The 26,487-nt window shown below is 40.6% G+C and overlaps 1 protein-coding gene across 6 annotated transcripts in view; it reads left to right on the top strand.

Moving 5' to 3' along the window:
* Nucleotides 1-25,848, top strand: part of zdhhc14 (zDHHC palmitoyltransferase 14) — a 55,041-nt gene extending 29,193 nt beyond the window's left edge. Inside the window, exons 4-12 of one of the 6 annotated variants that reach the window (XM_078277431.1) lie at nt 7,601-7,753; nt 12,869-13,006; nt 13,789-13,837; nt 17,368-17,470; nt 18,086-18,195; nt 20,153-20,258; nt 21,362-21,400; nt 24,176-24,198; nt 24,905-25,055. In XM_078277431.1, the coding sequence (XP_078133557.1) occupies nt 7,601-7,753; nt 12,869-13,006; nt 13,789-13,837; nt 17,368-17,470; nt 18,086-18,195; nt 20,153-20,258; nt 21,362-21,400; nt 24,176-24,198; nt 24,905-24,956 (773 nt within the window). In that variant the 3' untranslated portion in view covers nt 24,957-25,055. Of the gene's footprint in view, nt 1-7,600; nt 7,754-12,868; nt 13,007-13,788; nt 13,838-17,367; nt 17,471-18,085; nt 18,196-20,152; nt 20,259-21,361; nt 21,401-24,175; nt 24,199-24,859 lie in introns of all 6 variants that reach the window. The other 5 variants (XM_078277426.1, XM_078277428.1, XM_078277432.1 and 2 more) reach the window with 5 other exon arrangements.
* The last annotated feature ends 639 nt before the right edge of the window (nt 25,849-26,487 follow it).

The following is a 26,487-nucleotide window of genomic DNA, read 5'->3' as shown; positions in this document are numbered from 1 at the left end:
AAATGTTTGCTTGAATGTTGTGCGATTCAGTGCGAAAATGAGTGGAAACACCTTAAAATGTCTAAAATCAATTTGATATACCAATTTGATCGCAAAACAGCATGTCATTACGCACAGGTTTTTATTCGCTTTAAAGCCGTTGGATGGAAACACACTTTCACCAGCTTTATTCGCATGAGTTTTTTTTACCGAACTTTAGATAATTCGATTGACAATTGGATGGAAACTTAGCTAGTGTCCTTGCTAGAACCCAAACTCAAAATACACAGCCTATCACCATAAAGAGATCAACTCGAGTCATTCTCTAAAATGAGATCTAGCTTAATCACATTAGATATGGCTTTCTCTCCCTAAAGCGATAAGATACTGCGAACATGCTTTTTGGATTTTAACACCTTGTAGGTCTGCTTGTAGCGCTGACTATGCTTTGGCTGGAGGCAAATATGAGACTATCATGAGTAAACTAAGGCTCTTTTCATTATGAGCTGTGTCTTGAACATCACAAGATGTCCTACCTCTAAACATCAAAAAGCTGGCACCAATTTGACTATATCATCATAGATAGATAGTGCAGTTCATGGGCTGTATTGATTCTAACCTCCCGTTGGCCTCCAACTCTAGGAATTAAAAAAGTGAAATATATCAGCCAGAATGCACCAGTGACTCCAAGAAGTGGTCGCTCATAGTGACAGGGTATATCAGAAGCATAGTCTCTTTAACTCATGTTAAAGCCCCTTTTGCCCTTGCCACGGCCCAATACTGTATGTCTGATTGACATGGTGCTGAGATGTTCATCCTGTTGCAGTAAAGAATTAATTAATACCTTGTTCTGAATGGACTGAATGTCCAATCATAATTCATGCTGGTACTTAAATTGCTCTTTTTCCCTCTTCTCCCTTCTAGGTGTAGCCACCCGCCCTAGGTCACACTCATGTTTGACTTCCTTGTGATTAGCTAAATAATAAGTAAAAGGTTTGCAGCCAGTGGAAAATGCGTTATTGCTAAGCCTCTTGACATCAACTTCTACATTTGTGAATTGCTTAAACATGGACCTCAGCCTATCCTCTATTATTATGACTTGCTTGGAAGAGAGGTATTACAACAACCAGAATAAAGGCCGTTTTACAGTCACTGCATCCGAGCTTGCGCACGCCAATGTGACGTCAAAATTACGTAGATCTCGCTGGCACGCCAGGATTTTGAGTGCCACTCTATTTTTTTCAGCGGCACGCGACAAAGCGGAAACAGGAAGCCTGAACGAGCTCAAAGGTAACCGGATGCCAGGACTCTCAGAGTGACTGCGAGTTCTTTTATGGTGAATGAAAAGCTTGATCCGACGAAGTAGGTCATCAAATCAAATTGAAGCATTGACGGCAATGCTGCTGCCAGTTCTGCCATTGTTTACCTTTTTCTTCTTCTTTTAGTCCGTAGAAATAGCAAAGTCGGTAGCCTTTCCTCATTAGCGCCACCTCTGTTCAGGAGAAGACTGCAACTAGTGTCGCGACCACCACGCGGGAGTATAAACAGTTACGGCGCTCCCGTGACGTCACACTGGCGCTCGACAGGTCGGCTGCGGCTAGTGTACCGCACGTTTTAAAGAACGTATGCAGAAGATACTTAACCTTGCAGTGTCTCACTGTATTTGAACAATTGTTTTTAATTACCCATTGGTAAATAAAAGGTGCCAGCATCAGGTGTTGCTTGTGTTCATCAGTAGGAAACGGTGCCTTTGAATTCCTTGCTGAAGAAGCTTTCTTCATTTAGCATCTGCTTGCAAAACCCCAAACTTACAGGACAGGGTTATGTATCAGTCTTATCCCACAATCTACATTACATTACATGTCATTTAGCTGACGCTTTTATCCAAAACGACTTCCAATTAAGTGCTTTCAACCCTGAAGGTGCAAACTCCAGACAACAAGTAGTAAGTGCATTAGCAACACACAAACTACAAAGAGCCATATGAAAGTGCAGTTTTTTTTCTTGTTTTTTTTTTCTTCTACCATTTATTTTATTTTGATCATGTGAGTGAGAACCGCAGTATTGACAACCCTACCACCCAGCGATAGCTGTTGCTGGAGTTTTCGGATTGTCAGTCCGTCCAATTTTCGTGAACACGATATTTCAGGAACGCCCTCAGGGAATTTCTTTAAATCTGGCACAAACGCCCACTTGGACTTGTAGAAGAAAATTAATTACCTAACAGTTTTAGTCTTATTTTATCCTGATATCCTCTTTCCTGTTGACTGATTAACTTCCTATTGTTTTACCTGATCAACAACTTTTAGTGTCTCCTGATTTAATTAAGTATGTCTGCCTTTTGCTTTAGTTTAGTGTTAAAACAAAGCATTTGCTTGATCCCTGTGAGTGAGACCTTTTTGTTAAGAGCCTAGGTGGCTCCAACAGAAACTCACACCTTAACTAATCAAAGCACTTTTGATTAGTTGAAGCAGACTGTATTGAGTCTATGCAAAACTACTCAGACAGACTTGTGAGTTGATTGTCTTCTCAGCTTTTGTTTATTCTATTGTTTCTTGTAACCTTGTATAAAACCCTGACTAGAAACTCATTCTGGTCAGAGAGAATCCTGGGAGCTTCTTGTGAGCTTCTGTCTCCACTGCGCAGTGAATAAAACTCATCTGAACCAGCCACTGAATAGGACCCGAGAGAACTTTTTCTTCTACAGACTCAAGGATGAATTGATTAAATTGTCAAGGTCACTGTGACCTTACACATTTTTGGCCATAACTCAATAATTCCTACGCTAATTATGACAACATTTCACACACCCAGGAATCATACATCAACATAAAATATATATGCAGTAAAGCTAGCAGTGTATGCTGTCATACAGGATCATATTAGGTTGCAGTAAAGCAGGGCGGCACGATTTGGAGAAAAAGTCATATTGCGATTTACAATGCTGCAACTACGATTGCGATATAATGGTATCATGAGTTTACTTGATTATAAAGAAAAATGCAGAAAAAAAGCTACACAAATTTTGAAATGTGTATTTTTTAACTTGAACATACAAAGTTAAACGGGCGTAAGAAGAAATGCATAAACCAAAATCTGCAATACTTTTTTAAGTAACTTACAATTTTAGAAAATTAAATAAAAGGACATTCTTATTAAATGAATACATTTGGAATGCCCTTATAAACGATGACATTCAGGATGGGTGTAAAATAATAGCTAGTGATTAAGTTACAAAATATACTTTGTACAACCTCTTCTTGTCTGCATGCTCTGAACCCCTCTATACTTGTGATACTCACGTGACCATACGCGACACACATGATACTGCCTAAACAGACTGACTGGTCACTGGTCATCTTCTGTGGACGTTGTTCTCTGCTGTTCTTAATCTGTTGTCAAACACTTTTGATGATTATCCACATACCATAGATTTGTCAGCGAAAAAATATAACCTGTTGTGGAACAATAATTTTTCTAGGCAATCTAGGGTAGGTTCTACAGTTAAACTAAATACCACAAAAGGCTGCTTATTTGGTTTGTAAACCAGTGATTAGCCTTGATATAGCAATCAGCTAATCCTTACTTCATTGTTTTGAAAAATGGTAGTGACATCAATATAAATTGAGCTGGTATAACGTTTTTTTCTATAGACACTGATGTAAGGCTAAGCTTTGGATGGCAGGGTACAAATGGCTTTGTTCAGCAGGAAAGCTACTTTAACACTCCCCCACTTACCAACTACTTTACTACAGGCAGGCATCTGTGAACAAGTGTAGTGAATGTTGATGGGCTGGTTGAAGTGTACTTAAGGTGTGACCAGTTGATTTACAGGCTGGTGTACGGAAATACAGGTACTTTGAGTCAGGTATTTAAGGCTGGGCTGTAAGTAGAATAAAAATTCAGTGGCAAGAAAGTTAAAGAAACAACGGTCTCTGTTTGAGACAGATAGAGACTGTAGAAGAGCACTCTCTATACTAGCTTAAAAATACAATCTCAACCTGTGAAAACTTTGTTTGAAAGCATTAACCAATGCTAAAAAGTTACAGTATTCGATTTTAATAGAAAGGAGAAAAGCTGCTGTTTTCTTTATGTATGTATTAGTGACGACGACTGGTAAAACTGGACTCAACAAGAGCAATGTCTGCACAATATAATGCAATACAATAATAGCCCTGCGATGACTTTTACCTTTTGGAAGTTTAAAATGTTAAATTGTTGTTAACACTGAAATGTGCAATTCAATTCTGCAGTTATCGTTAGGCCAGAGTTTGTGTCTGTGTTAATTTGGAATTCCCTTGTAATGTTTTTGTCCATCTGGGAATTAACAATATTACATTTATATTTTAATTATATTTTAATTATATTATGCTATTGATATTATTGGCCCCCTGGGTTTATGTCAAGGAATGAACACAATAAACTTTGCACGGTTAGTATACTCTATACTGCGGTGATGTGTGTATTGTATTACATTATAAGTGTTGCTGTTATTGTCTATTTTATTTATGTCTACAAATTTTTTACAAATTTGGAAGTAATTTATTCTACAACAATACAAGCATGAGTGGTTATCTTCTACTATTGATTACAATCATTTAGAGAATGAGTTGAGGCCACAGTAGTTTGACTAGGACACAAGGGCTTTTGGTCAGCTAGTCTCTGAAATGATTAGTCTGGTAACCAGACCAATCTGCAAGCTCATGTTTTATTTGCTTAAATATGTCTGGTACCCCTCCCATTCAGACAGATTTCCAATCACAAGTGTTAATCTCATACGGGGTCGGCTCCAGACGATGACTGACAACTTGTGGAGCCTTCATGCTTAATGCAAATAACGTGATGATGTCATTTTTTGGCTCACTCTCCTTGCACTGGGTACACAACGGTGAGCATATACCTTGCTTAATAGAGGGGTGCCGTTGAGGCATTTTCGAAAAAACAATCAAGATGGCTGTAGCTGATGTGGAACTTTCTGTTGAAGTATACATTTTTTTAAACGGCAACACTCGTTTACAGACATGTTGATACTACACCATCGCAGATTATCTCTGCACATTGTATTCCGTTTACATTTGTCAGTCGCTCAGCGCTACGTCACGTTTCGTTGCTGTAAATGGTTGTAGTTATATCCAATTGTGTCCAGAGGCATTTTGGTTTACGGCCGTTGATAATGCCCCTTGGAAATCGAAAATGAAATGGATCCAGACTAACTCAATTTGGTCTGGCAATGTCAGGCTATGTGATTATGAGATTGGTGACAAAGATCTTCTGTCAACTGAACTGATAGTATTGCCCTATACTGCATTTATGCAATGTCAGCAGAATGGGGGGGAAAAAATGGAAAACCCATTATTCCAATTTGGAAGCTTTCATGCATTATTCCAAGATGCTTACTCCTGTTGCAGGTTGCATAGTCACACTCAACAAATACAAATTAAGCCTAAATTAGATATTATTATGAAATGATAAAACTAACAATTGTTCATTAACAAGTAAAACCATATACATTAACACATACTTTTGTTAATATTGGATTTAATTTAGGTGTAACTGGCAAGGGCAGTTTTTTTAATAGCAACTTGTCACTGGTTTTTGGACACTTCCTGCAGTTGTTTTTGTCAAGTGGGAAATAAAAGAACATTGTTTTATATATATATATATATATATATATATATATAAAATAATGTTCTTTTATTTATACTGTTGTATACATACATACATATTTGCCATGACTCTTTAGTTAATATTACCAGAAATGCTTACTGCAATATAAATACCTAAACAATGGGACTTCTCCTGTTGAGCCCCTTTCACACAGAGATGTGTCTGCCATTATGCCATCTTTGTTTATTTCCACAGAACCAAGCAAAGGTGGCATAGAAGTGCTGCCCCAGTGTGTGATTTTACATAGCATGCTGGCATTCTGGTGGCTAAAAAAAGGCAGGGTGTGTGTGTGAGCCGATCTGCACCGTTAATCAACCATGTGAACCCGACCCACAAACTGCCAACTTTAATCTTTATAGTAGCACAATTGACAGAGAGGGAGCGAGTGAGTGGGGGGGACTATTGCTCGCAATGTTTCTGTCAGTTAATAAAAACTTTGGCTACCCAGAATGCTGCTTTGTCACTTTTTGGCCCGCCTGTGGGTCATCTTGCGCATGGTTGCATGTAGTCCTGCCATGCCGGATGTCTGTTAAACCCAGACGTAGGTTCGGCTCTGTTACTACCTCCGCCGCTGGCTTAAAGGTGCAACAACTCTGTCCCCCATTTCGTCTTTGTAACTTTCACACAGATGGCGAGGCAGATTAAAGGCGCAACAGTCCCCTCTTGAACAGGCTTGAAAGGGACTGTGCTTTAACACTGTGGTAGCTGAATTGTACGCTGAATCGTTCACACACCCCTCATTTGTTGTCTCCCTCAGTGGAGTCTGCTGAGATGGCAGAGGAAATATGGAGGAGAGTGGAGAGCGCTCTGTTGGCATTGATCACAGTAGAGACAAATTCAATACAACAGAACTCGCTGGCTGCATTTCCTCGGCTCTTATTTAGAAATGTCAAATGCCCACACACGCCTCTCGGCCCCTATACAACCCACCCCACACTAACACACATATACCACTCTGTTAGCAATGTTAACAGGGTTCTGTGTAATGTTCTTCCTACACACACTATTTCCTACTCTCAGGGTGCGTGAGAGCGCTCAAAGCTAGCTGAGCAATAATAGGATACAGGCTCTAGCCTGTCATCACTGCTGCAAAAGCCATTCAGAGCAGTTAGCCACCCTTGTCTCTTTTGTGTTATAGTTTGAGGATTGTTGTGTTAAGTGCATGTTGAATTCCACAAATATTACCTGAACTATGTTACACATTCAGTCACTCTAGCAGCTGACTTCATGTTATTAAAAAAAGACAGGGTCGCTAGTTTTAGAATGGTAGTGTTTTATCAGCAGCACAAAAGGTTGGTTCTGGTTGGCGAGTTTGACACTAAATCTGTATAGCTCATACAAAGGAGCTAGAATGGTGGGGCTAATTAAACATAATGAGCTGTGTGGGTTGTCCATGTTCAAGCCTTTCAGGCTACTAATATCATGACATATATGCTGCTCTCATATGTTGTTCGGGCTGCATTTTCCATGCTGTAGGTAAGGTAGAAGTTGTAGTGCTACTCTTGATAAAAAGTAAAAGAAAAACATTTAGTAGGCTGTAAAGTAAAGAGATTATAGATCATAACATCACTGAAGATTTTGAATAGATTTGTCATATATATGTTATGTATTACATGTATTGTCACTTACTTTCTGTTCTTGCTAATCACCAGTGAGATTATAGTATTTTCGTTGTGTGGTGGATATGTTTGATTTCGTACTGTAGCCTATCCTCCTGGCTGCATTTTACTATGTCTGCACGCCAAATAAACGTGTAGTATTTTTTTGCCACTTGAATATGCATAACACACCCGCATCATCAATGCCACACGCACTCTATAGTACTGTATATGGGAGTCCATTAGGGCCTGAGTGGAAGTCTGAGAGACACCATGCAGTAGTAAGGTTTTAACAGTATTTTTACTTTGATTCTTATGTTTCTCTCTTGTTCCTCTCTCTCTTTGATCCTCCCAAGATGTGGCTAATGGCAGTACAGGCTACAGGCCTCCTCCCAGGACCAAGGAGGTAGTCATCAATGGCCAGACAGTCAAGCTTAAGTATTGCTTCACCTGCAAGATCTTCAGACCGCCACGTGCTTCCCACTGCAGCCTCTGTGACAACTGTGTGGGTGAGTGAAAATTATGTTCTCTGGTTGTGAGTTTGTATGTTTGGCTGATATGTTCTGTTAGCACTCTCATACACATACATTTTTAGACATTAGTACAACAAACACAAACAGCCAAGACCATCACCAAACCATCCTCTACATACAAGCCAAGATAAATCAGGGCTCCAGACTAACTTTTTTCACTAGGAGCACAGTGGCCCCCAACTGAAAATTTTAGGGGCGCAACCAGAAAATTTAGGGGCACACACTGTAAATCAACATGCTAACCAAATATTCACATTTCTACTAATTTCCACTGTATTACTAATAAATACTTTGATAATAGATGCATAAATTACAATGTGCTGTTTCAAATTCAGTGTCACTTTTGAAGATGCAACATAGAAGGTTAACCGACAGCACCATCGTTGTCACGAAAAACTAAAAATAAATATATATATCAGCTCTAGTCTACATTTACAGTGAATTCAACTTAAAATTAAACATGCATTGTTTAGGCTACTACTGAACCAATATTGGTACCGATACCTGAAATTTGGTTCCGTTACCCAACGGTACCTTTTTTTTGGTACTTTCCCTCTATAATTACAAAACAATTATTTCAGTTGTAAAAATTATTGTCAAACCTATTTATCCTATGTACTTGGAACATTATGTTAATTAATTAATTAAACAAAATCCTCCTCCTCCCAACCCATCCCTACAACCTATTAAATAGAATAATTATTCATTTCTTACTCACTGTAACTTTTATTCTTGTATTTGTATATTCTTTTTTAGCCTGTTTTATTTTCATGACCGTTTTTAATTGCTCTTTAATGTTTCATGTAAAGCACTTTGAATTGCCTTGTTGCTGAAAGGTGCTGTAATAATAAAATTGCCTTGCCTTACAACCTCAGCCTGTCAGTCATTCACCAGGGCACAGAAACCACTATTGTGCCTGCTTAGGAAGTGTAACGTCAACAGCACCGCGACCGCTTTCGCATCGCCATTAATATCATATCGCAGCAAACGCTGCCTGCGTGAAGTTTTGAAAAACTGTAACCACACTTGAAACCACTTTCCGTGACTCACTGTGACTTCAACAAAACTGCAGAGCCGACATAGTTTGCACCGTCCGCAGCTATGCGTGTGTGTGTGCAAGTGTGTGTGTGTTTGTGTCAGAGCTCCGCTCTCTGTCAATTTTCAGAGAGGACAGATAAGCTTGAGCTTACGCGCTCTCAGGTACCGAAATTTCGACGTTTAACGTGTAAAAAAGGGGGCGAATTTACTGGTGGCACATGTACGACTGGATGTCAAATTCAGTCGCACACTCTCAAATTTTGGTCGCAAAATGTGACCATTTGGTCGCAGTCTGGAGCCCTGTAAATGTTTAGTTTATGATGCATATCTAGGGAATATACAGTACATAGTCTTAGAGGCATCCACATCTACACAGAGGAGAGGGAGGGGATAGTTACAATGAGAACAACAGAAAGAAAACTGCAGCATAATGGTTGAGTTTTGCTGCTCTTCACAACCACATGCTCTGTCTCTGGAGACAAAGCGAAGAGCACAGCTCTGCAATTACTAAAAGATAGATACAGAGGCCTGTGTATCTGTATCTTTCTCATCAGGGTTTTTGTGCTGCTCACTCATCAGAAACAACTTCTTTGAATGTCTTATTTCCTTGTCAGAAGTGGGGCTGACTGAAAACCTGGGAAATGAGGAAGTAGTAAACACAGGAAAAAAAGATGAGGAGGTGGTAATCAGATGTGGGAGAGGCACGCTGGCAGGAAGAAAGGAATACAGACTGGCAGCCGAACAAAAAGCTGGGACGGCAGTCATTTTCACAAACAGACTATGTCCACAAAGGTGAATTTTGTACATCATTTTAAGTGCATTGTTAAATTCCTGCCTCAACGAAACAGGATAAAGTAAATGAGTGACAGATTTAAGCCAGTACGATCACAGGAGATGCTTTAAAGACGGTTTGAGACAGAACATGGCCACAGAGCAGTGTGATCTTCTAAATCCAAATCTTTGAGTATAAGGTTTTAAAAGTATGATTGGATCATCGTTGTGAGCACAGATGGGAGAGAAATTAAGAATGAAAAATTGTCGCATCATTGGACTTTTCGAGGGCTGGCTGTGATAAATGTTTCCCTTCTGATCTCAAAGCTCCAGGTCTCCACCCGACATGGCTCCATATATGCAAAGTGAAATCTAGAGTCAGTCAGTCAGTCCAGATTTCATTATGAAGCTTCAGAGAGGAGCTGTATGAATAACAGTACAGGGAATTAGGTCATATGCAGGATAAAAGACCAACATTCACATATATGAGGAGTTTTCTGTCCTTTTTCAAACACTGTAAGCAAGGGAAATCATGTTTAATAACCCATGTTTTTTGAAGTCTCTAATGATCAGTAGAAGTGCAAATCCAATTTGTTGCTTTCTCTTAAACTGGAAATGTGTATTACGTTGGCAGTTAAAGAGTGCTTTCCCTGTCTTTCGACTTCTGTTTCTCCATGTCTACCTGGTGCTTTAAACGCCAGGGGGCTAACAATCTCTTAAATAAGTTAGCAGCCAGAATGGATAGGGACTCCCTTGTGGAAGTGCAAAATAGGAATATGGTAGAGTCACTTCCTTTTTAAGAGGGTTATCCCCTCAGGAGTGATAGAAGAAGCTTATAAGAGCGCTGAATTATGATACACACAGACAGAGACCGCTTTGCTTTGCCCACTGTCCTATCACAGTATATACTGTACAGATGTCTAACACGGTGGCACTGTTTGTGTTTGTATTCCAGTTGTAGTGTTCATAAATATTGTTGCTAGTTTGTGTGTGGGCAGAGGGTTGGGATTTTGTGATCGATTTTTGGAGTGATTTAAGGTCTTTCTCTGATTTGCTTATTTAAAGGACGTAAGAGGAAGATTTAATGACACTCTTGGGGAAATTACGTTGTTATGTAAGCAAACAAAACACAAAAGCACGTCGTAATAATATATTATTAAACTGTCAGAGTTGCTATTGCAAGGTTTAACTTTAAAACCATTATCAAAGGAGTATGCTAGTGAATAATCAGCTGCCATGCCGTATCTGTTAGCAGTTTCCACTACCTCCTCCTGATCATGGTTAAAAGTAAATCTGAAACAACAAACATGCTTCTGTCATTGTTTAGGGAGATTTTTTTCTTGTATTTCTTGAACATCAGTGGAACCTCTGGCTCATGCTTCACACATCCTCACAAAACATCCTTAAGGCGCGTTCACACCGGCAAAAGGGGATCCAGCGATTTTTTTCGCGTCAGTGTCACTGAAATGGCCCATTTGTGTGACGGCACGTTGTGTTCTTTAACCCCCCAATGTAGTACAAGTAGACTTTATATTTCACAATGACTATTTTTCGTTTATAGATCTTGACATTTCTGACCACACTTGAAGGCAGCTTCATTTCACGTAGTAAGAAAGGAGACAGAGGGACTGTGCTTTGTTGTTGCAGTCAGCTGTTACACAAACTCCTGGGCAGTTTAGTGTTTGTGTTTCGTTTTTACCCTCAGGGTGTTTTAAAACTTTCTTGTGGCAGCGGTATTACTGTACGGGACTCTCAAGCTAAGTTTATGGTAGCCGCGGTGTTCCAGGCGCACGCGCCATAAAATGAGGTCACCACAGCTGTTGTTTCCAGTGCGAAGTATATCCGACGCTTCACATCACCTGAAAACGGACTGCCAAGTCTAATCGGCGGTTAGATGATTATCCACCGCAGGGTGACGTCGGGTTGCGTTTCTCCAAAAGTTTAATCGGTCTCAACTTTCGCTGTAGGCCGCTGTGGGTTTTTCCGGCTCCACCTGCTGCACCCACCGCCGCAGCCTAAACGCACTACCCCCATTCAAAATGACCTGTGTTTTGCCGCACCGCCCGATGGCTGACGCAGTCAGTGTGAATGCAGGCTTCCTTTGCACATGGAGAATAGAAGCGTACAAATGCATACAGAAGAACATCAAATGTCTCACTTCTTCTCTCTTAGCATTGTTGGTAACTTAAAATGAATGCCCATTGTAGAAAAGCTGTGATAATCACATTTGACTAGCAGTGCTTGTACCCGTTCATTCTGTCTGACTATAGGCTGCGTTTCACAGACACACTTCAGCCAGGCATTGATTAATGAAGACGAAGCAGGTCATTTCACTTCACTAAACAAACAATGGCTCTGATTAATTAGTTATGTAGCTACCACCCTAGTAGCTAGTTGTCCACCCTCAGAGATAGGATCGTGGAGTTGGGGCTGATTGAATAACCACGCTAACAATAAGCACTCCACTTTTGGAGCAATCGGTGAAAAGAAAAGTAAGCTGGAGTGCAGTTCCTTTGATTAAAATACCATTGACATTTTTTCATCTGAAAGCATTTCACATTAAATGTATGAAGTAGTTGAACCCTTCAAACTGCATTCAGCTACATATTTTGTGTTTTGAGTACATTGCAACAAGTATTTCTGAATTCCAGAAATTTAATTTACTTAAACAAAACAAATATTCAGATGAAAGAGGCTCCAATGTGCAACACAATAATACTTTGTTGTTCCTATGTACATGATCTTTATGTAAGAAACCCAGCAGTCTGGACTTTCACTTCCTCTGTTTTGTCTTCATTTGCAATTCCTTAAACGTCTTCAAATATACCTAAATTAAGTTCTTACTGGAGGCACTTCATCTGTCTCAACCTCACAGAGTCTCACAGTCGCAAGGGGGAGTCTTTCTGCCATAAACAGTCATGTTGGCCTCTAACTTGTATTATCTAGTCTTGTGTATATAAATAGCCAGTTTTCACTATGTGAAAACAATTTCTATTTTTATTTTAAGACCCAGAGGGACAGTTCCCATTTCCCCTAATTTCCCAAAGCTCCAGACTCATAGTTTGTGTTTACATGCACTGAAGTAACCTGGTTAATTGTAATTGTTTAAATGTCTCATAAATGAGAAACCTAGTTAAGGGTAGGGTTTTAACAAGAGCACATGACAAAGACTTCAGACAGGAGAAATATCACAGTAGCAGCAGTGTGGTTGGATAAAAAGTAAGACATGTCGGTGTAAACTTTTCTTCCTCTCCCTCCATCTGTCTCTCTCTGTCCATGCAGAGCGTTTTGACCACCACTGTCCCTGGGTGGGGAACTGCGTGGGAAGGAGGAACTACCGTTTCTTCTACATGTTTATACTATCGCTTTCCTTCCTCACCATCTTCATCTTCGCCTTCGTCATCACACATGTCATTTTACGTAAGTAGCTGAGGGGAGGGGAAAAGGACATGCTTAGGCATGGTACACACACACACACTCTCTCTCCTCCTGGCTGTGTTCTTGGTGTGTTTTGAGCAAGCAGGTTGTAAGTGGGCGTTGTGAAAAGCTGCAGCATTCTGGCATGTAACCATTGTGTGTGTGTGTGTGTGTGTGTGTGTGTGTGTGTGTGTGTGTGTGTGTGCGCGCGCATCAATGTTGTACTGGGGAAAAAATACGGGCTGACATTAGCTGCTAGAAAATTATATTGCTGAAGCGTATTGTAGACATACAGGTTGTCAGGTCCTCCAGTGCTAACTTTAGGCACTAAAATCACACTATCACAATATTTGTTTTTTGTAAAACATGTCTTTGTACTCTCAAAATCCATTTTGCACAGAGACAATTTAAAGGCAAAGTAAACGATCAGCCTGGCTGATTGGAGCCACAGAGATATATCCTACAGCCACATATAACTGGCCTTCACTTTGTTTTTGCTCTTTCTTCTGGCTCTGTCCTCTTCACACATAGAAGTTCAATTGGAATGCCAATTTAACTGGGCACACTGCCCAGCTCAGTTCATCTTGTTGACACTTAAACATTATCCAAGAAAGGGTCTGCGGCAAGTTAATGCCTCCAGAGTGTGTAATAGTACCCAATATCTGACTGATACAAGTTTCCACATTCAATGGGTGTTGTTTAATGCTAATATGCACCATTGTGTGAGATGGTGTTCATGTAAATGTATTTTTGGTCTAATGGAAACTGTCTTTCTCTGTTCACAGGCTCCCATCGAAGCGGGTTTCTCAACGCACTTAAAGATAGTCCTGCCAGATATCCTTTCACTGAAATTGGCCTTTTGTGGGATATGTGTCGGTTAGGTGTGATTGTCTGATTTTTTTGCTGCTGCCTGTCAATGATTTTCTCTGTATGCTTCTCTGTCCATAGGGACTAGACTAACTTGCCCAGCGAGGGCCTATACAGGTCATTCAGTGGGTCTGAACTGATTTGCATAAGATGCCTTTGTAAAGCTTTCTCATCAGTTGCTCCTGCCATTTTCTGCAGTAACTAGTACTTGCATAACTGGTGTGCATCTGATTTAGTTCTGTTCCTTCAGGGTAACACAGCACGCAAGCCAGCTCCTTACTCCTTAAGGTAGTTATACACATCTGCCCTGTCTCCGACTGAACATGTCGGGTCGGCCCAAATGAAGGCAGACGGCTCCTCCGGACGACGGCACGGGACAAACCGAACAAACTCGAGTCACAGACCTCGCCAGACGGTCCGATGGCCGATAATCGGCTCTGTGTGTCACCACCTTTCCTCTGTTGATTGATTCAGTCTTTGATTTCATCTGGCTCTAACTTGCCCCTACTCCCTCTACAGAGATGGCCTGTGAGTAAGATTTGATATGAGCGTGGCTATGTCAGACTGTGTGACAGATTATACGAGATGTCTTAAGCCACAGCTGTTAGAAATACCCTGTAAGGCAGCTTATTGTCTCTACACAACATCAGTGATAATCATGTAGACTGTGGTAAATCCAAGCAAGCGTTTTATTTTGACATTGCAGTAAAGTTTGGCTTCACACTATTTGAGCTTAGTTTTTAGCGTTAAATCAAGGCAGTAAAGGTCGGAAGCAGTCACCTAATGTCGGACTTAAAATGTATTGTCACCTCCTCAACACAGTATTTCTGAGTAGAGGGGGAAATTTACCTTCTGACTATTAATGATCTGCTGAAGATAAAGGTGTTTTTTGCTTTGATAATATTTTGGATTCTTCTCTGATTTTAAATAATACAAGAATCTGAACCAGGATCATATAATAACCTGAATCAAAAGGGAAGTTTGGAGAACCAGAATTGATCAAATCTAAATTATACCCAACTCAAAAATTATTAAAATATCTATGGTGTCCCGATTGCAAATTTGCATTTCCTAGGATGGCAAAGGCATGACCCGCCCTACTCTGCCTCTGATTGGCTAGTACTCGTTGCTTTTGTTGGTTGGATTGGTTAGGTTTAGGCATGAAGAGTGAGATTGGTTAGGGTTGGTGTAAGAATACCGGGTAAGCCAATCAGAGGCCTTTGCCATCCTAGGAAAAGCATTGTTGCCCTGTAAAAATTAATCGCACAAGTCATGTTTGTGTGTGAAGTGAAATCTCCTCTCACGAGCGCTGCACTATGAGTTTGTGCGCTGGTTTGTTATGTGTGTTAGAGCCACCTGAAGCATTGAGAAGAAGAGCTGTAAAAATATCCGAAGGAACTGACTTTCCAGCCTTATATCCACCAAAAAAGCGTCTTAAATCGGCAGTGTGGGAGCATTTGTGGACCAAAACAGTTTAAACTCCCCGGGAGTAACAGTAGTTCACAATGTTCGGAGTCTTGCAGGCATATGATATTACCAACTGAGGAGGACTGTGGTGTGTGAGGGGCTGTCTTTCTTATCTCTGTCTGTGTCGTCTGTGTAGTCTATGTTCTGCATGATTTGTGAGTAGCCAAACGTCACACTATAAAAACTAACTGGATATAGTTGTTGATGATATATTTTATATATATATATATATATATATATATATATATATATATATATATATATATATATATATATATATATATATATATTTATTATTATTATATTTTAGTTCATTAGCTAAATCAGAAATATTCTAAAATGATTAAGTCTGCTATGGGCTCTCATATTGTGACTTCCCTATACCCAACGCTATTTCTAAGCCTCAAGATGAGAGCACAGGGCTATGACACTGTCATGCTCTCTGCCCTCCCCTTTATGGCTGAGTGAGATATGCAACTGTTTCTCAGGCGGAGAAATGTGTGCCAAGCCAAGCTGATAACGGCCTGTGTCCTACAGGACATTAATAAAGGGGAATTGCAGTCAATAGTATCGTAGCAGTCCTTTGTACTAGGTAAATGATGACGCCTTTTGTCCTTGCTAAGGAGGAAGAGATTGGGAAGAGAGAAAACGAAGAGGGATATAAAGAGAGAGAAAAGGGGAGAGTTAGGGCGTTTAGTTAATAGTCAGTACAGTTTCACAGACTGACTCGACTGTCTTTGAGTATGTAATATTATACTGACCTACCAATATGCCCACAGACTTTGTACTGTCATATACTACTCTGTACTAAATAGTGACATTTTAGGGATATCTGTAGGTCTTATTTACTTAGGACTGTATCCTCCTAAGTTGTAGGTTTTTTTTTATAGAGGCTGAAGGATTCATCTTGGACAGTGGTTGTGTTTTTGTGCTTTATGTAGAGCAGAGAAAATTAGCAGTGTCCTGCAGTCCCAGCCAAATGAACTGGTAACTAGGAACTAGGGGTGACCCTGAATAGTCGAATATTCTATGCTTCGATTGAAGGAACCTGATTCGACTGCCAATCTCACAGTCAAATCTTCGCAGAGGTGTTATGAAACGAGGATCATGCCATTTTGGCTATATGGGGGGTGCTCAATGTTGGATTTTGTTTTCTCCCAATAAGTTGATATACAGCATATTATGATATAAATATCAACATTTAATGCTGTAAATAAAAATGTGAAAAGAAGGAAGCATTTTAAAAGTGTATGAACAAATCCAACCGCCCCAATGAAAGATTTAAGTTTCACGTTCCATAATCGATGGAGGAGCATCTTGGCAGCAGGGATTTAAACCTTTCACTGAAAATGTCTGGGAAAAGAAACTCTAAAGTGTGTTTGCACATTAAAGTTGTGTGCCACCGCCCGATACAAGAGCACAGCCGTGATCCAGTGCGCCGCCCACGGGAAGATCCGTCTGCCCGACAGTCACCAAATCCTGCACACTAGACCAGCACGCCGCGGTGATATATGCAACAAGGCAACGTTTGCATTTGTGGCAGAAAAACATTATGACAAGAGGATTGTAAAAAAAGTATAGAGCGCGCGTTGCAGGACAGCAGACTTCTGCAGACGTGCACTCCAAACCTCTTTCAATTAATCTTCTCCACCCCTGCAACACTTATACAATAAGAAGCTACTCTTTGTATGTCTGTGTCCTAATCGGTTGCATGTTTTCATAGAAAAGGAGCTTTACACACAACCTTATCACAGCTGAATAATTCATCACTGCAGTCAGCCCCCCACCCCTACTAGGAACTATTGGCAAGAGCAGGACAGCCCCGAGGCTGTAGGTCAATATGCTAGCTGTTAGAAATTGTACCATATTTTGTCCATGCTTGCTCCATATGGGTCTATCATGTGTGTGTCTTTGTTTGGGCTTTCACATATATGATATGTAAATATATTCATGTTGTCTGTTGCTGTAGTTTTTATTTAATCCATTCTTAAATTTAGTGAAACAATTATTCCTTGACTTAATTGTGTCACTGTGCTGGAGGTGGTGGTGTGTTTCTTCTCTGTCTGGTCCATAGTGGGCCTCTCAGGCTTCCATACCTACCTGATCAGCTCCAACCAGACCACCAATGAAGATGTGAGTGTGAAATAGACACCAGACATCATGCTACATACTGTTCCTTAAATTGTCAACTACAAAATAACGAGACCCCCTAAGTAAAGCATGAAACATTACTATAAGTGATGTGATTTTTCTATATCTGCTACACACACTATATTTGTGGATTTAGTTATAGTTAATCATTTGAAATATGTGATCCATTTACAGTTCAGTACAAGTGACTTTTCCTGTGAGGATTAGAAGTAGTGTTAGTGTTTTTTGTTAGTCACAGTTGTTGTTAGGGGTGGTATTCTTAAAGCTGCAATTACATGACTTTTCTTAAAACATATTGTGTAATATGAGCAAAAGGAAAAAAAAAAAAAAGTGTTTTCACAAATGATTAACCTTTTCTATGGAATTCAAGAAAAAAAAATCCCAGCAAATTAACAGAGAAAGTGGTTTTACAAGTAGTCCCAAGGTAGTTCTTGTGTGTATATTATTTGTCTAACAAGCTAAGCAGCTTGTTAGACAGACACATTTTTAGCCCTAGACTAGACCACAGTATACAAACATAATCCCTGTGTTCCACAGTCTTGTTTTGTCTTCCAGTGACTCTTGAGATATTTATCTATGTGGTGCGGTCTCTTCCAGATAAAAGGTTCATGGTCTTCTAAAAGAGGGAAGGACAACTATAACCCCTACAGCCATGGCAATATATTCACTAACTGCTGTGCAGCACTGTGTGGACCCCTGCCACCGAGGTATGACGTGTGTGAATGTATTTTTACGCGGTAATTTATGCATTTCCAGATGCCCATATGATGCCATACAAACCATATCATTCACTGCTCTGAGTAAACCCAACCGGTAATATGGCACCTTCACTGTAATAGGTCATAGCTTCTGTTTTGTCGTAAGGCTAAAATAGAACTTAGTTGACTCCTTTTGATGTGAGGAGCTGCTTTGAAACAAGCCTGCCTGCAGCCTTTTCTCTATACATAGCCACTGATATATTGCTAGAGTGAAAAGATTTCAAGCTCATTTTAACCGTATCCAAGATCAAAGTTGGCTTGATATATTAGATTTTACACTTTTGCTGATCATGTGATTTAACAAGAATACAGGCCAACTGTCACAGCTACACTCTCATGTCCATGTGACTGTAAATGTCAGTACACATTGCACATTCCCTGCTAGCTTCTTTCACTTCAGCATTTCGCCCAACAATTCTCATTACTCATCCGTGAAACTGTAGTCCTTGGTTCCTGCAACTAAAACTGCTCTTTTGTCATGGTTAGACATGTGTTCATGCTTACCCACTTGACAGAGATACCTACTATCTGCTCTTATCTTTACTGGCTACTGTACCCACTTTGTAGATACAACACTCACAATGACGCTGTTAAGACGTCACAAACATCTCGCTCCCTTTGGAACTTGCAGCCTTTAACTTTGCCTTTTACTTTTACTAGAGGCACATACACTCACACAAAGTATAAGAAGAGCAGTAATGAAGGCTTTTGGCAACATTCTTTTAGTGTATCTTGCTGTGCTGTGCTCTGGCCATCGCAAGCCATAAGTCGGCAATAATGATTCCAGTTGGTGGCAAAGGAGAGTCGTGTGTGTGTTGTGTGTCCAGCTGGGTCCATGAGTGACAAAGGAATGTTTCACCTCAGCCTCGTACTATGCAAGCAACGCTGGCTCTCACACACACAGACACACTTCATTACCTGTTGAGACCTTGACTCACATTTCCTAATGCCTCAGCCAATGTTTTTATGCTCATTTCCTCCTAACCACATCTGCAGACGTTACTCGTTATTCCCATATTCATCACCAGCAACACATGCCGCTGCTGTAGGTTCCCAGAGTTTATATCTGTGATTCTAGCAAACCATTTTCACCTAAATCCAGCTCAGTCCCACTGGAACACACTGTCAACACACTTTCTGTTAAATGATTACCTTGCTCGTACAGTTTATGTTTAGTTTTATTGCTCAATGTTGCCTGTAAATTAGGTCAGCAGGACGGTGTGTGTGTGTGTGTGTGTGTGTGTGTGTGTGTGTGTGTTGTGTGTGTGTGTGTGTGTGTGTGTGTGTGTGTGTGTGTGTGTGTGTGTGTGTGTGTGTGTGTGTGTGTGTGTGTGTGTGTGTGTGTGTGTGTGTGTTGTGTGTGCGCGATTGTTCTGTGACAGATCAGCCTTTATCTGGCAGATGAATAACCATTATCACATACATCTGGCCCATGACCACACACGTGCATAGGCATACCAAGAGTTCAGCAGGTCGCTCTGTCAGAGTTCGGCAGCAATAACAATGGGACAGAAACAATTTGCTCCACTGCAGGACCTATGTGATTGATTACCAAGTTGTTATTTCATGTTTGTGTGAATGTATGTATGAGTGGAAGATTTGAGTTTTCAGACTCAAATGTTGAGGCTTGTACACAATAATAATGCACACATCCACTTGCACGCTATTTTCTCTTTTAACAATGTGGTAATACTTCTAATCCTTCCCATTCAACATTAAGTCAACCTGGCTGTAGATACAGTATTAGCCTGCTGTTGCAGTCAGTCAGTGTATGCCCATTTCATTTGTACATCGGCTTTCAGTGCTCCAAAGAATCTATTGGTTACACTGCTCTGCTGTATTCAATCTGTTAGTGGGTAATTCCACAAATAATGTTTTTCTTCCTTCTTTGTTTCTCTTTGACTAGTCTCATTGACAGACGAGGCTTTATCCAATCAGACACGCCACAGCTGGCACCACCAACCAATGGCATCACTATGTATGGCGCTACCCAGTCTCAGCAGAGCCACATGGTAAGACATGGACCTTACTCTCTGTCATTTCTCCAAGATGCTATCAGGTTGATAACTTTGTAGAAGTAAAAATGCAGACTGAGTTGTCACGGGTGGTCTGGATGTTCATAGTTGTACAGTTTAGAGACCAGAAGTGGGCAGGTCACTTGATGAAGTTTTAGGAATAGAATAATTGTTGATTATAGGGACTTGGATACTTTTAGATCTTGGTCACCTCTATTATCACAAGCTTAGTTTAGTTATAATCCTGAAGAAATCAGTAATGGTTCATTTGGTGACACCTGTGGTTGCTGGTTGTAACAACAGGTGTAGTTTAATACTAGAGGAAATGCTCATTGAGCAGCTACTTTGTCAGAATAACAACAGAAGATCATCAGATGTATCTGTTTACAATGCAGCCAAACAAACTAATCTCATTTTAATAAAGAAGTCAGTCAATAATTGGAATTTTGTATGGGAATGGTGGACTAACAACACATACAATAAAAACTACTATAAATAATTACAGAAAGAGAATACTGTGAAAATACTATTGCTGAAAAAATGCAGACCATAAGACAATAAGATTTCATATAGTACCAAAGGATTATAACATTACAATTTTGAGTTGTCTAAATATAACGGTCCGAAATTGCTTGGCTACACCCGGGCCATACTGGGACTCCTAGAGGGCAAGACCGTGGTCAGCATGACTCACAGAGACAAAGCACCTTTCACAGCAGCCTGTCTGACAGAGTGGATCTACAGCTGTTGTCTGTCATTCATTTACCAGAAACAGAAATTCAGCTCTCACAAATTGAGGCAAACAAACTTAGACCCATGTCAGTTTGAGGAACTCAAACTACCGGCACCATGGCTCATATTATTTTGTGTCTGATTGAAATGGTAAACATTTGCTATTGGTTTAACGACTTTCCTAGATAACGTAGCCTAGGCAGAGAGGGTAAAGGCCAGATGAGGTCAAACTATTTTAAACAACACTTCAATCAAACAATCCCTTAATTCTCAACACACTGCAGAATCACAAAACAACTGCACCTTTTTTCTCTCTTTCTATCCAAACCTGGGAAAGCTAACCCAGTTAGTCTTTCTCATCCCACTAGATTGAAATGGATGAAACTCCTCTGGATTGCAAAGAGCGAGTGAGTGTTTTCAATTTTGCATGTGTTGCTCAATGTTGCCTGTAAATTAGGTCAGCAGTAACAAGGACTGTGTGTGTGGGTGTGGGTGGGTGTGTGGGGGTGGGTGGGTGGGTGGGTAGGTGGGGGAGGGCTCTCCTGTATTAGGTTGCTTATCAGTACATACTGCTGTGTTAGATTAAAGGTTTCCTCATCATCCTGATAATCCAAGACTGCAGTGGGCCAAAACAATTTTGTACAAAGTGACAGCACAGTCAGAAAACAGATATCTCCTTCTCCTGTAATGTAGAGAGAATAGCTGGTGTCGTGAAGAGGACATTGTTCTGACCTCCCTGACCAGTTTCCCTCTGGCGCCTGAAAAGAAGTCTACTGTTGTTCAGTTTAGCCGTTAACCTCAACATTACATGCTAGATTTAAGGCCTATTCACACACAGCTACTAAACGTCTTTCACTGGTGCCCTCCCTCTGTGCCACAGTCATCTCCTTGTTCTCATCCACACTCGACCTCAGCCTGTCAGTTCTCATTGAGACGTCGAGCATGAATGTCATCTGTCTCCAGGTCCTAAATGTGTGGACTACTGGTAATATGCTGAGAGCCATATGAACCTTCCCTTACATTTGCACATTCAGAAATAACTGCCATCTGTTTTCTGTAGTGGTCATGATTAACAGCGAGAGTTGTGCTATTGTGCCAGCTGCTGGCCATTTATCTGCACACTGATAGTCAGCTGTTTACCTAATATCTATTTGTAACAGGCCACATTGGTAACACATCAGGAGTGACTCATCACTCACCACGTCTACTGATGCAACTGACTTCATTGCTTTGTTTGACTTAAAAATCCAATGCGGGCTAGACCACTCATTTCAAGTCCACGTTGTATTGTAATATCAAGTAGGTTTTAGAGAGGCTGCTGCTGGCTTGATTTAGTCAAATCGTTTTAAGAACAATGAGTAAAAGTCTCCCATCACTTTTGTCTGTTTACTACAGAGGTGTGTGGGCGGGTGCTATTTGGAGAAAGTGTGTGAATGTACATGAAGTGTGTGAGAGAGAGATAGAGGTGACAAATACAGCAGAGAAGGAAATTATAATCCGGTTATGTGGAAAACCTTGTAAGGGGTTGCCATAGTAACAGTGTAACATGTAACATAAAACTTCATTGTGTGGGGGGGTAGCAGCTTTCCTACACTTTCCTGTTTTATATCATTGTAAATTGAATATTTGGGTTTTGGACTGTTGATCAGACTAAAGAAGTTATTTAAGGATATCTTTGGGTTCTGGGAATTCCATTTTACAATTTCTTTGTTGGACAAAATGATTAGAATCAACAGAGTAATCTGAAATAATAGTTCTTAGTTGCAGCCTTATTTACAGATATGTTTCTGAGATTTTTTTTTTGCCTTCACCCAAATACAACAAAGGTGAAAGGAATAAGAAGTGACTGAGACACTGTTGTTGATAATGAATGTTATATTTCAATGTTGTGAGCATTTGTTTCAATTGTAAATAAAACCAGCAATATCTGCATGGGTAGATATCACTGTAAGCTAGTGAGAAAATGTGTTTTTTTATAATTTGGGTGAACCTGTCCTTCTACGTCATTGTAAATGATCTATTTCGGCCTTGTATTATTTCTATTCTTGGCCTTGTCTTCCTTTCCTTCCTTCTTCATCTGTCCGTCTTTTTCTTTTGTGAGATGTGAGCTATTGTTGTACAATACACACAGTGCAACTTGAACAACTACCATTTCCTTGCTGATTGCACAGTGAGGGATGAGGGACCGACAAACCACAGCCTTGTTTCAGGTTTACCACTCACTCTTACTTCCGTCAGCTGCATGAATGATGGTGTTACAGTCACTGAAAACGCCCAACTTAGTTTCTTTGTTCCCATAAGAGCTGGATACGATCAATATTCAGACCCTGTTTAGTAAGTATATTGAAGATTAAATAATGAACAGAAAGGTGGTAGTTTCGTGTTTTTCTTGCTCAGGCTTATTATAAACTTTTTATCAGTCACATTTCCCAACTTGTTTCTGCTTCTACTTCTATGGATCAAATACATTAATCGAGTAATCGTTTCAGATCTGCAGGAAAATATTATGTTTAGACCCATTGTATTTTTAATTCAAAATAACCCTCTACCACTTGAGTGATATAATCTCGCTTTGTCATGTTGACTACTGTACACAGTTCAGTCATGAAATTGAGGTGTTAAATGTAGCATAACATTTTTAATGAGCGAAAAAAGCTCTCTTTTTTTATCCTTGTTTCATCACGTGTGTAAGCGAAAACATGGCCTGTGCTGCTTCACTTGCTGTCTGCTGTCCAAGGTTAGAGTATCAGCCGTCTATGTACATATTGTTCCTTGTAGTTTTGCGTGTCTGTCTGCCGTTGGGCATAGACAGTGCTGAGTCAGTCTAGCTATGACTGTTTATAAAACACGAGTGGGCCTAAAAGTAGAAAGAAAAGGACAAAGCGCTTTATTCCTTTTATCCCCATCTCCATTTTATTTTCTGTCCCAACACACTGCTGATTATGTAGCTCTGCGCTTACGTGGCTGTGAGCGAGGTTTCCATGTCATTTCAGTCCAATAAACCTTGTTCAAATTAGTCTTCTCTGCCACCCTGGAGAGAGGCTACGCTTGTAAAGGTGATAAGTCAAGAGCCGTTGATAAGTGCACTTGATAAGAGGATTGATAATACTTAGTCACATCTCTTCTACTGTCAAAGGTAGCTCAACTTTGTTTAAATCACATCAGTAATCTGCTCTTTTTAGGTCATTGAGATGGAGACCGAAAGGTGAGATGTCGGGGACTAACCTTTGTGCATCAAATTTCTTGTCAGTCAGACTTTGGGAGTGGAGTGGGTTGGAAGCAGGCATCAAAGTACTTTTTTCACTTCTTCACTTCAACTAGTGACCTTTCATCTGTGGTCTCTATACATGATTGCTCTGTGGTGATAAAGGGCTAATAGGGCTAAAGCTAATCTCCCTGTAGCTAATGTGTGGTATTGATGACTCCCCGTGTCCTAACCCAGTTACTCTGCTCCACTTTTAGACGTGTGATTTCCACTTTAAAGCAAAGCAATAGAGATCAATAAGTCATGAGGCAGTGACTTAATAGGCCTTTTTTTTCCCCCCAACTCTTGTCAACTGACCTCAGGTCTGTTTTTATTTGGGCGGATGCTCGTGCTGGTTCAGGTTCTTTGTGTGGCTCTGCATTCTAACACGGGTACTAACATATTTTTTTCTTTCTCTTTCTCTCCCTTATCACCTACCCTGCTCCTCTGTTGTCTTTCCACATATTCTGTTCCCTGTGGTGTTTCTTCTTTTCTCCTCCATCTAATTTTCAACACTGCCTCAATGTTATTTGTTTCACCTCCGGCACCTTATCTATCTCTTTGTATTTCACATCCCTTCCTATACTCTTTTCTTTTCTTGCTTTCCGCTGCTTTCTCTCAGTGTGACCAAGACCAGTGCATTCAAAGCACCAAATTCGTTTTGCAGGCCGCCGCCACACCTCTCCTCCAGCAGCAGAGCAGCCAGCCAGTCATCCTGACGGCCTCCCCTGAAAATGGAGGCTCTCTACCTGGCCGCACTTCTCTCACCCTGGGCGGCCCTTGCACCTCACTTCCCCTTGGCCAGCCCACCCCCCCGACGTCCACCCCCAGCCTCAGCTGCCACGAGGCCACGGACATGCTGCCAATCCACGGACACAGCCACACACACAACCACAGCCACCCCCACCAGGAGCCGGTGGCCCACCACCACTTTCTCACCCCAGAGGAAGTACCCTCGCCGCCAGGTATGCTTCCCTGCGGCAGCCCCCTGGGTCACAGCCACACTATGCAGGCCAGCTTCTACAATCCAGCCAGCCAGGACTCACTACACGAGGACTCTGTCAGAGGATTGGTAAAGCTCAGCTCTGTCTGACAATGGGATATATACCCCCTCCCACCACCACCTCTCTCCTGAAAACCTGTAACCCACAAAACTCTCCTGTGCCATGTTTGGACCAGCTCGCTCTCACCCTCAATTAGTTTTCCTTTCTCTCCTTAGCAGGACTTGAGAACTGAAAAAGGCTATGGTTTAAATTCAGCTGCTAGAAACTGAATGGAATGTAACTGAACCGAAGTGAAACCAGTTTTCCTCAGCCAATGTCTTGCCAAACTTCTCCGCTGTAACAGGGAGAGATGTTTTCTAGTGCAGTGGCCTGTATGACAACTCAGACATCAGCTTCTCTCTTTTTTTTTTTTTTTTTTAAATAGCATATTCCTTTAGTTCCTGGAAACTGGACAGGGGAGTTTCTTTTTCAAAGTGGCGTGTGTCTGTGAGCCATGTCAAGCAAGAAAAGAAGATTTTGACAGTATATGACATTTTTGGTCGTAATAATGAATTTCTGTCAATGGATCAAAGGTCTGACAGGTTTTTTTTGTAAAACAAACTTTAGCCTGTTTGCCTGTTGCTGATTGGACAATGTCTTTTGCCTTTTTTTCTGGGACATTCTCAGCAGTGCAATGGTTGATGTCATCATGTTGCATATCATCCTGCTTTTTCTATGTTAAAAAAACTGAAAGAGACTGTTGTACTGTACCATGGTTATTACAAATTATATTTCCTGTGGATATTAATAAAACACCAACTTTTTATCAGATAAGATTGCATTGAGATTAAGAAGTCATAATGTGAGAGTCTTGTGGCGACTACATTTCCTTTAAAGTTCATCTTGTGACGGATTTCTGCATTAGGCGTAAATGAGGCAGATTTAAAAACAAGCATGTCTAATGACTGTTGCTAAACATTTATGAAGACTTTCTGTAGGCCATTTTAGTCTTCCATTCATCCTGACAGAAGTCATGGTCAGGCCCCTAAAAGTGATTTGTGGATGCCTTAAAGAAAAAAGATCTAGAGTTCACTGGCAGTGGTTGGTAAAGGTGTCTGGGTAGTAAAAAGACAGTTAATCATCATTCAATTATCTTCTACCACCTTGTGGTTGAGTATGAGTACTGCTGATGAAAGTGTAGTTTAACATTAAACATTTCATACATACTGTTTCATTTACATACATTTCATTTAAGAAAATGATCAGA

This window comes from Sander vitreus, chromosome 20 (assembly GCF_031162955.1).
Source record: "Sander vitreus isolate 19-12246 chromosome 20, sanVit1, whole genome shotgun sequence".
In the NCBI taxonomy this organism is placed as follows: domain Eukaryota; kingdom Metazoa; phylum Chordata; class Actinopteri; order Perciformes; family Percidae; genus Sander; species Sander vitreus.
This window is presented reverse-complemented; position numbering and strand designations above follow the sequence as displayed.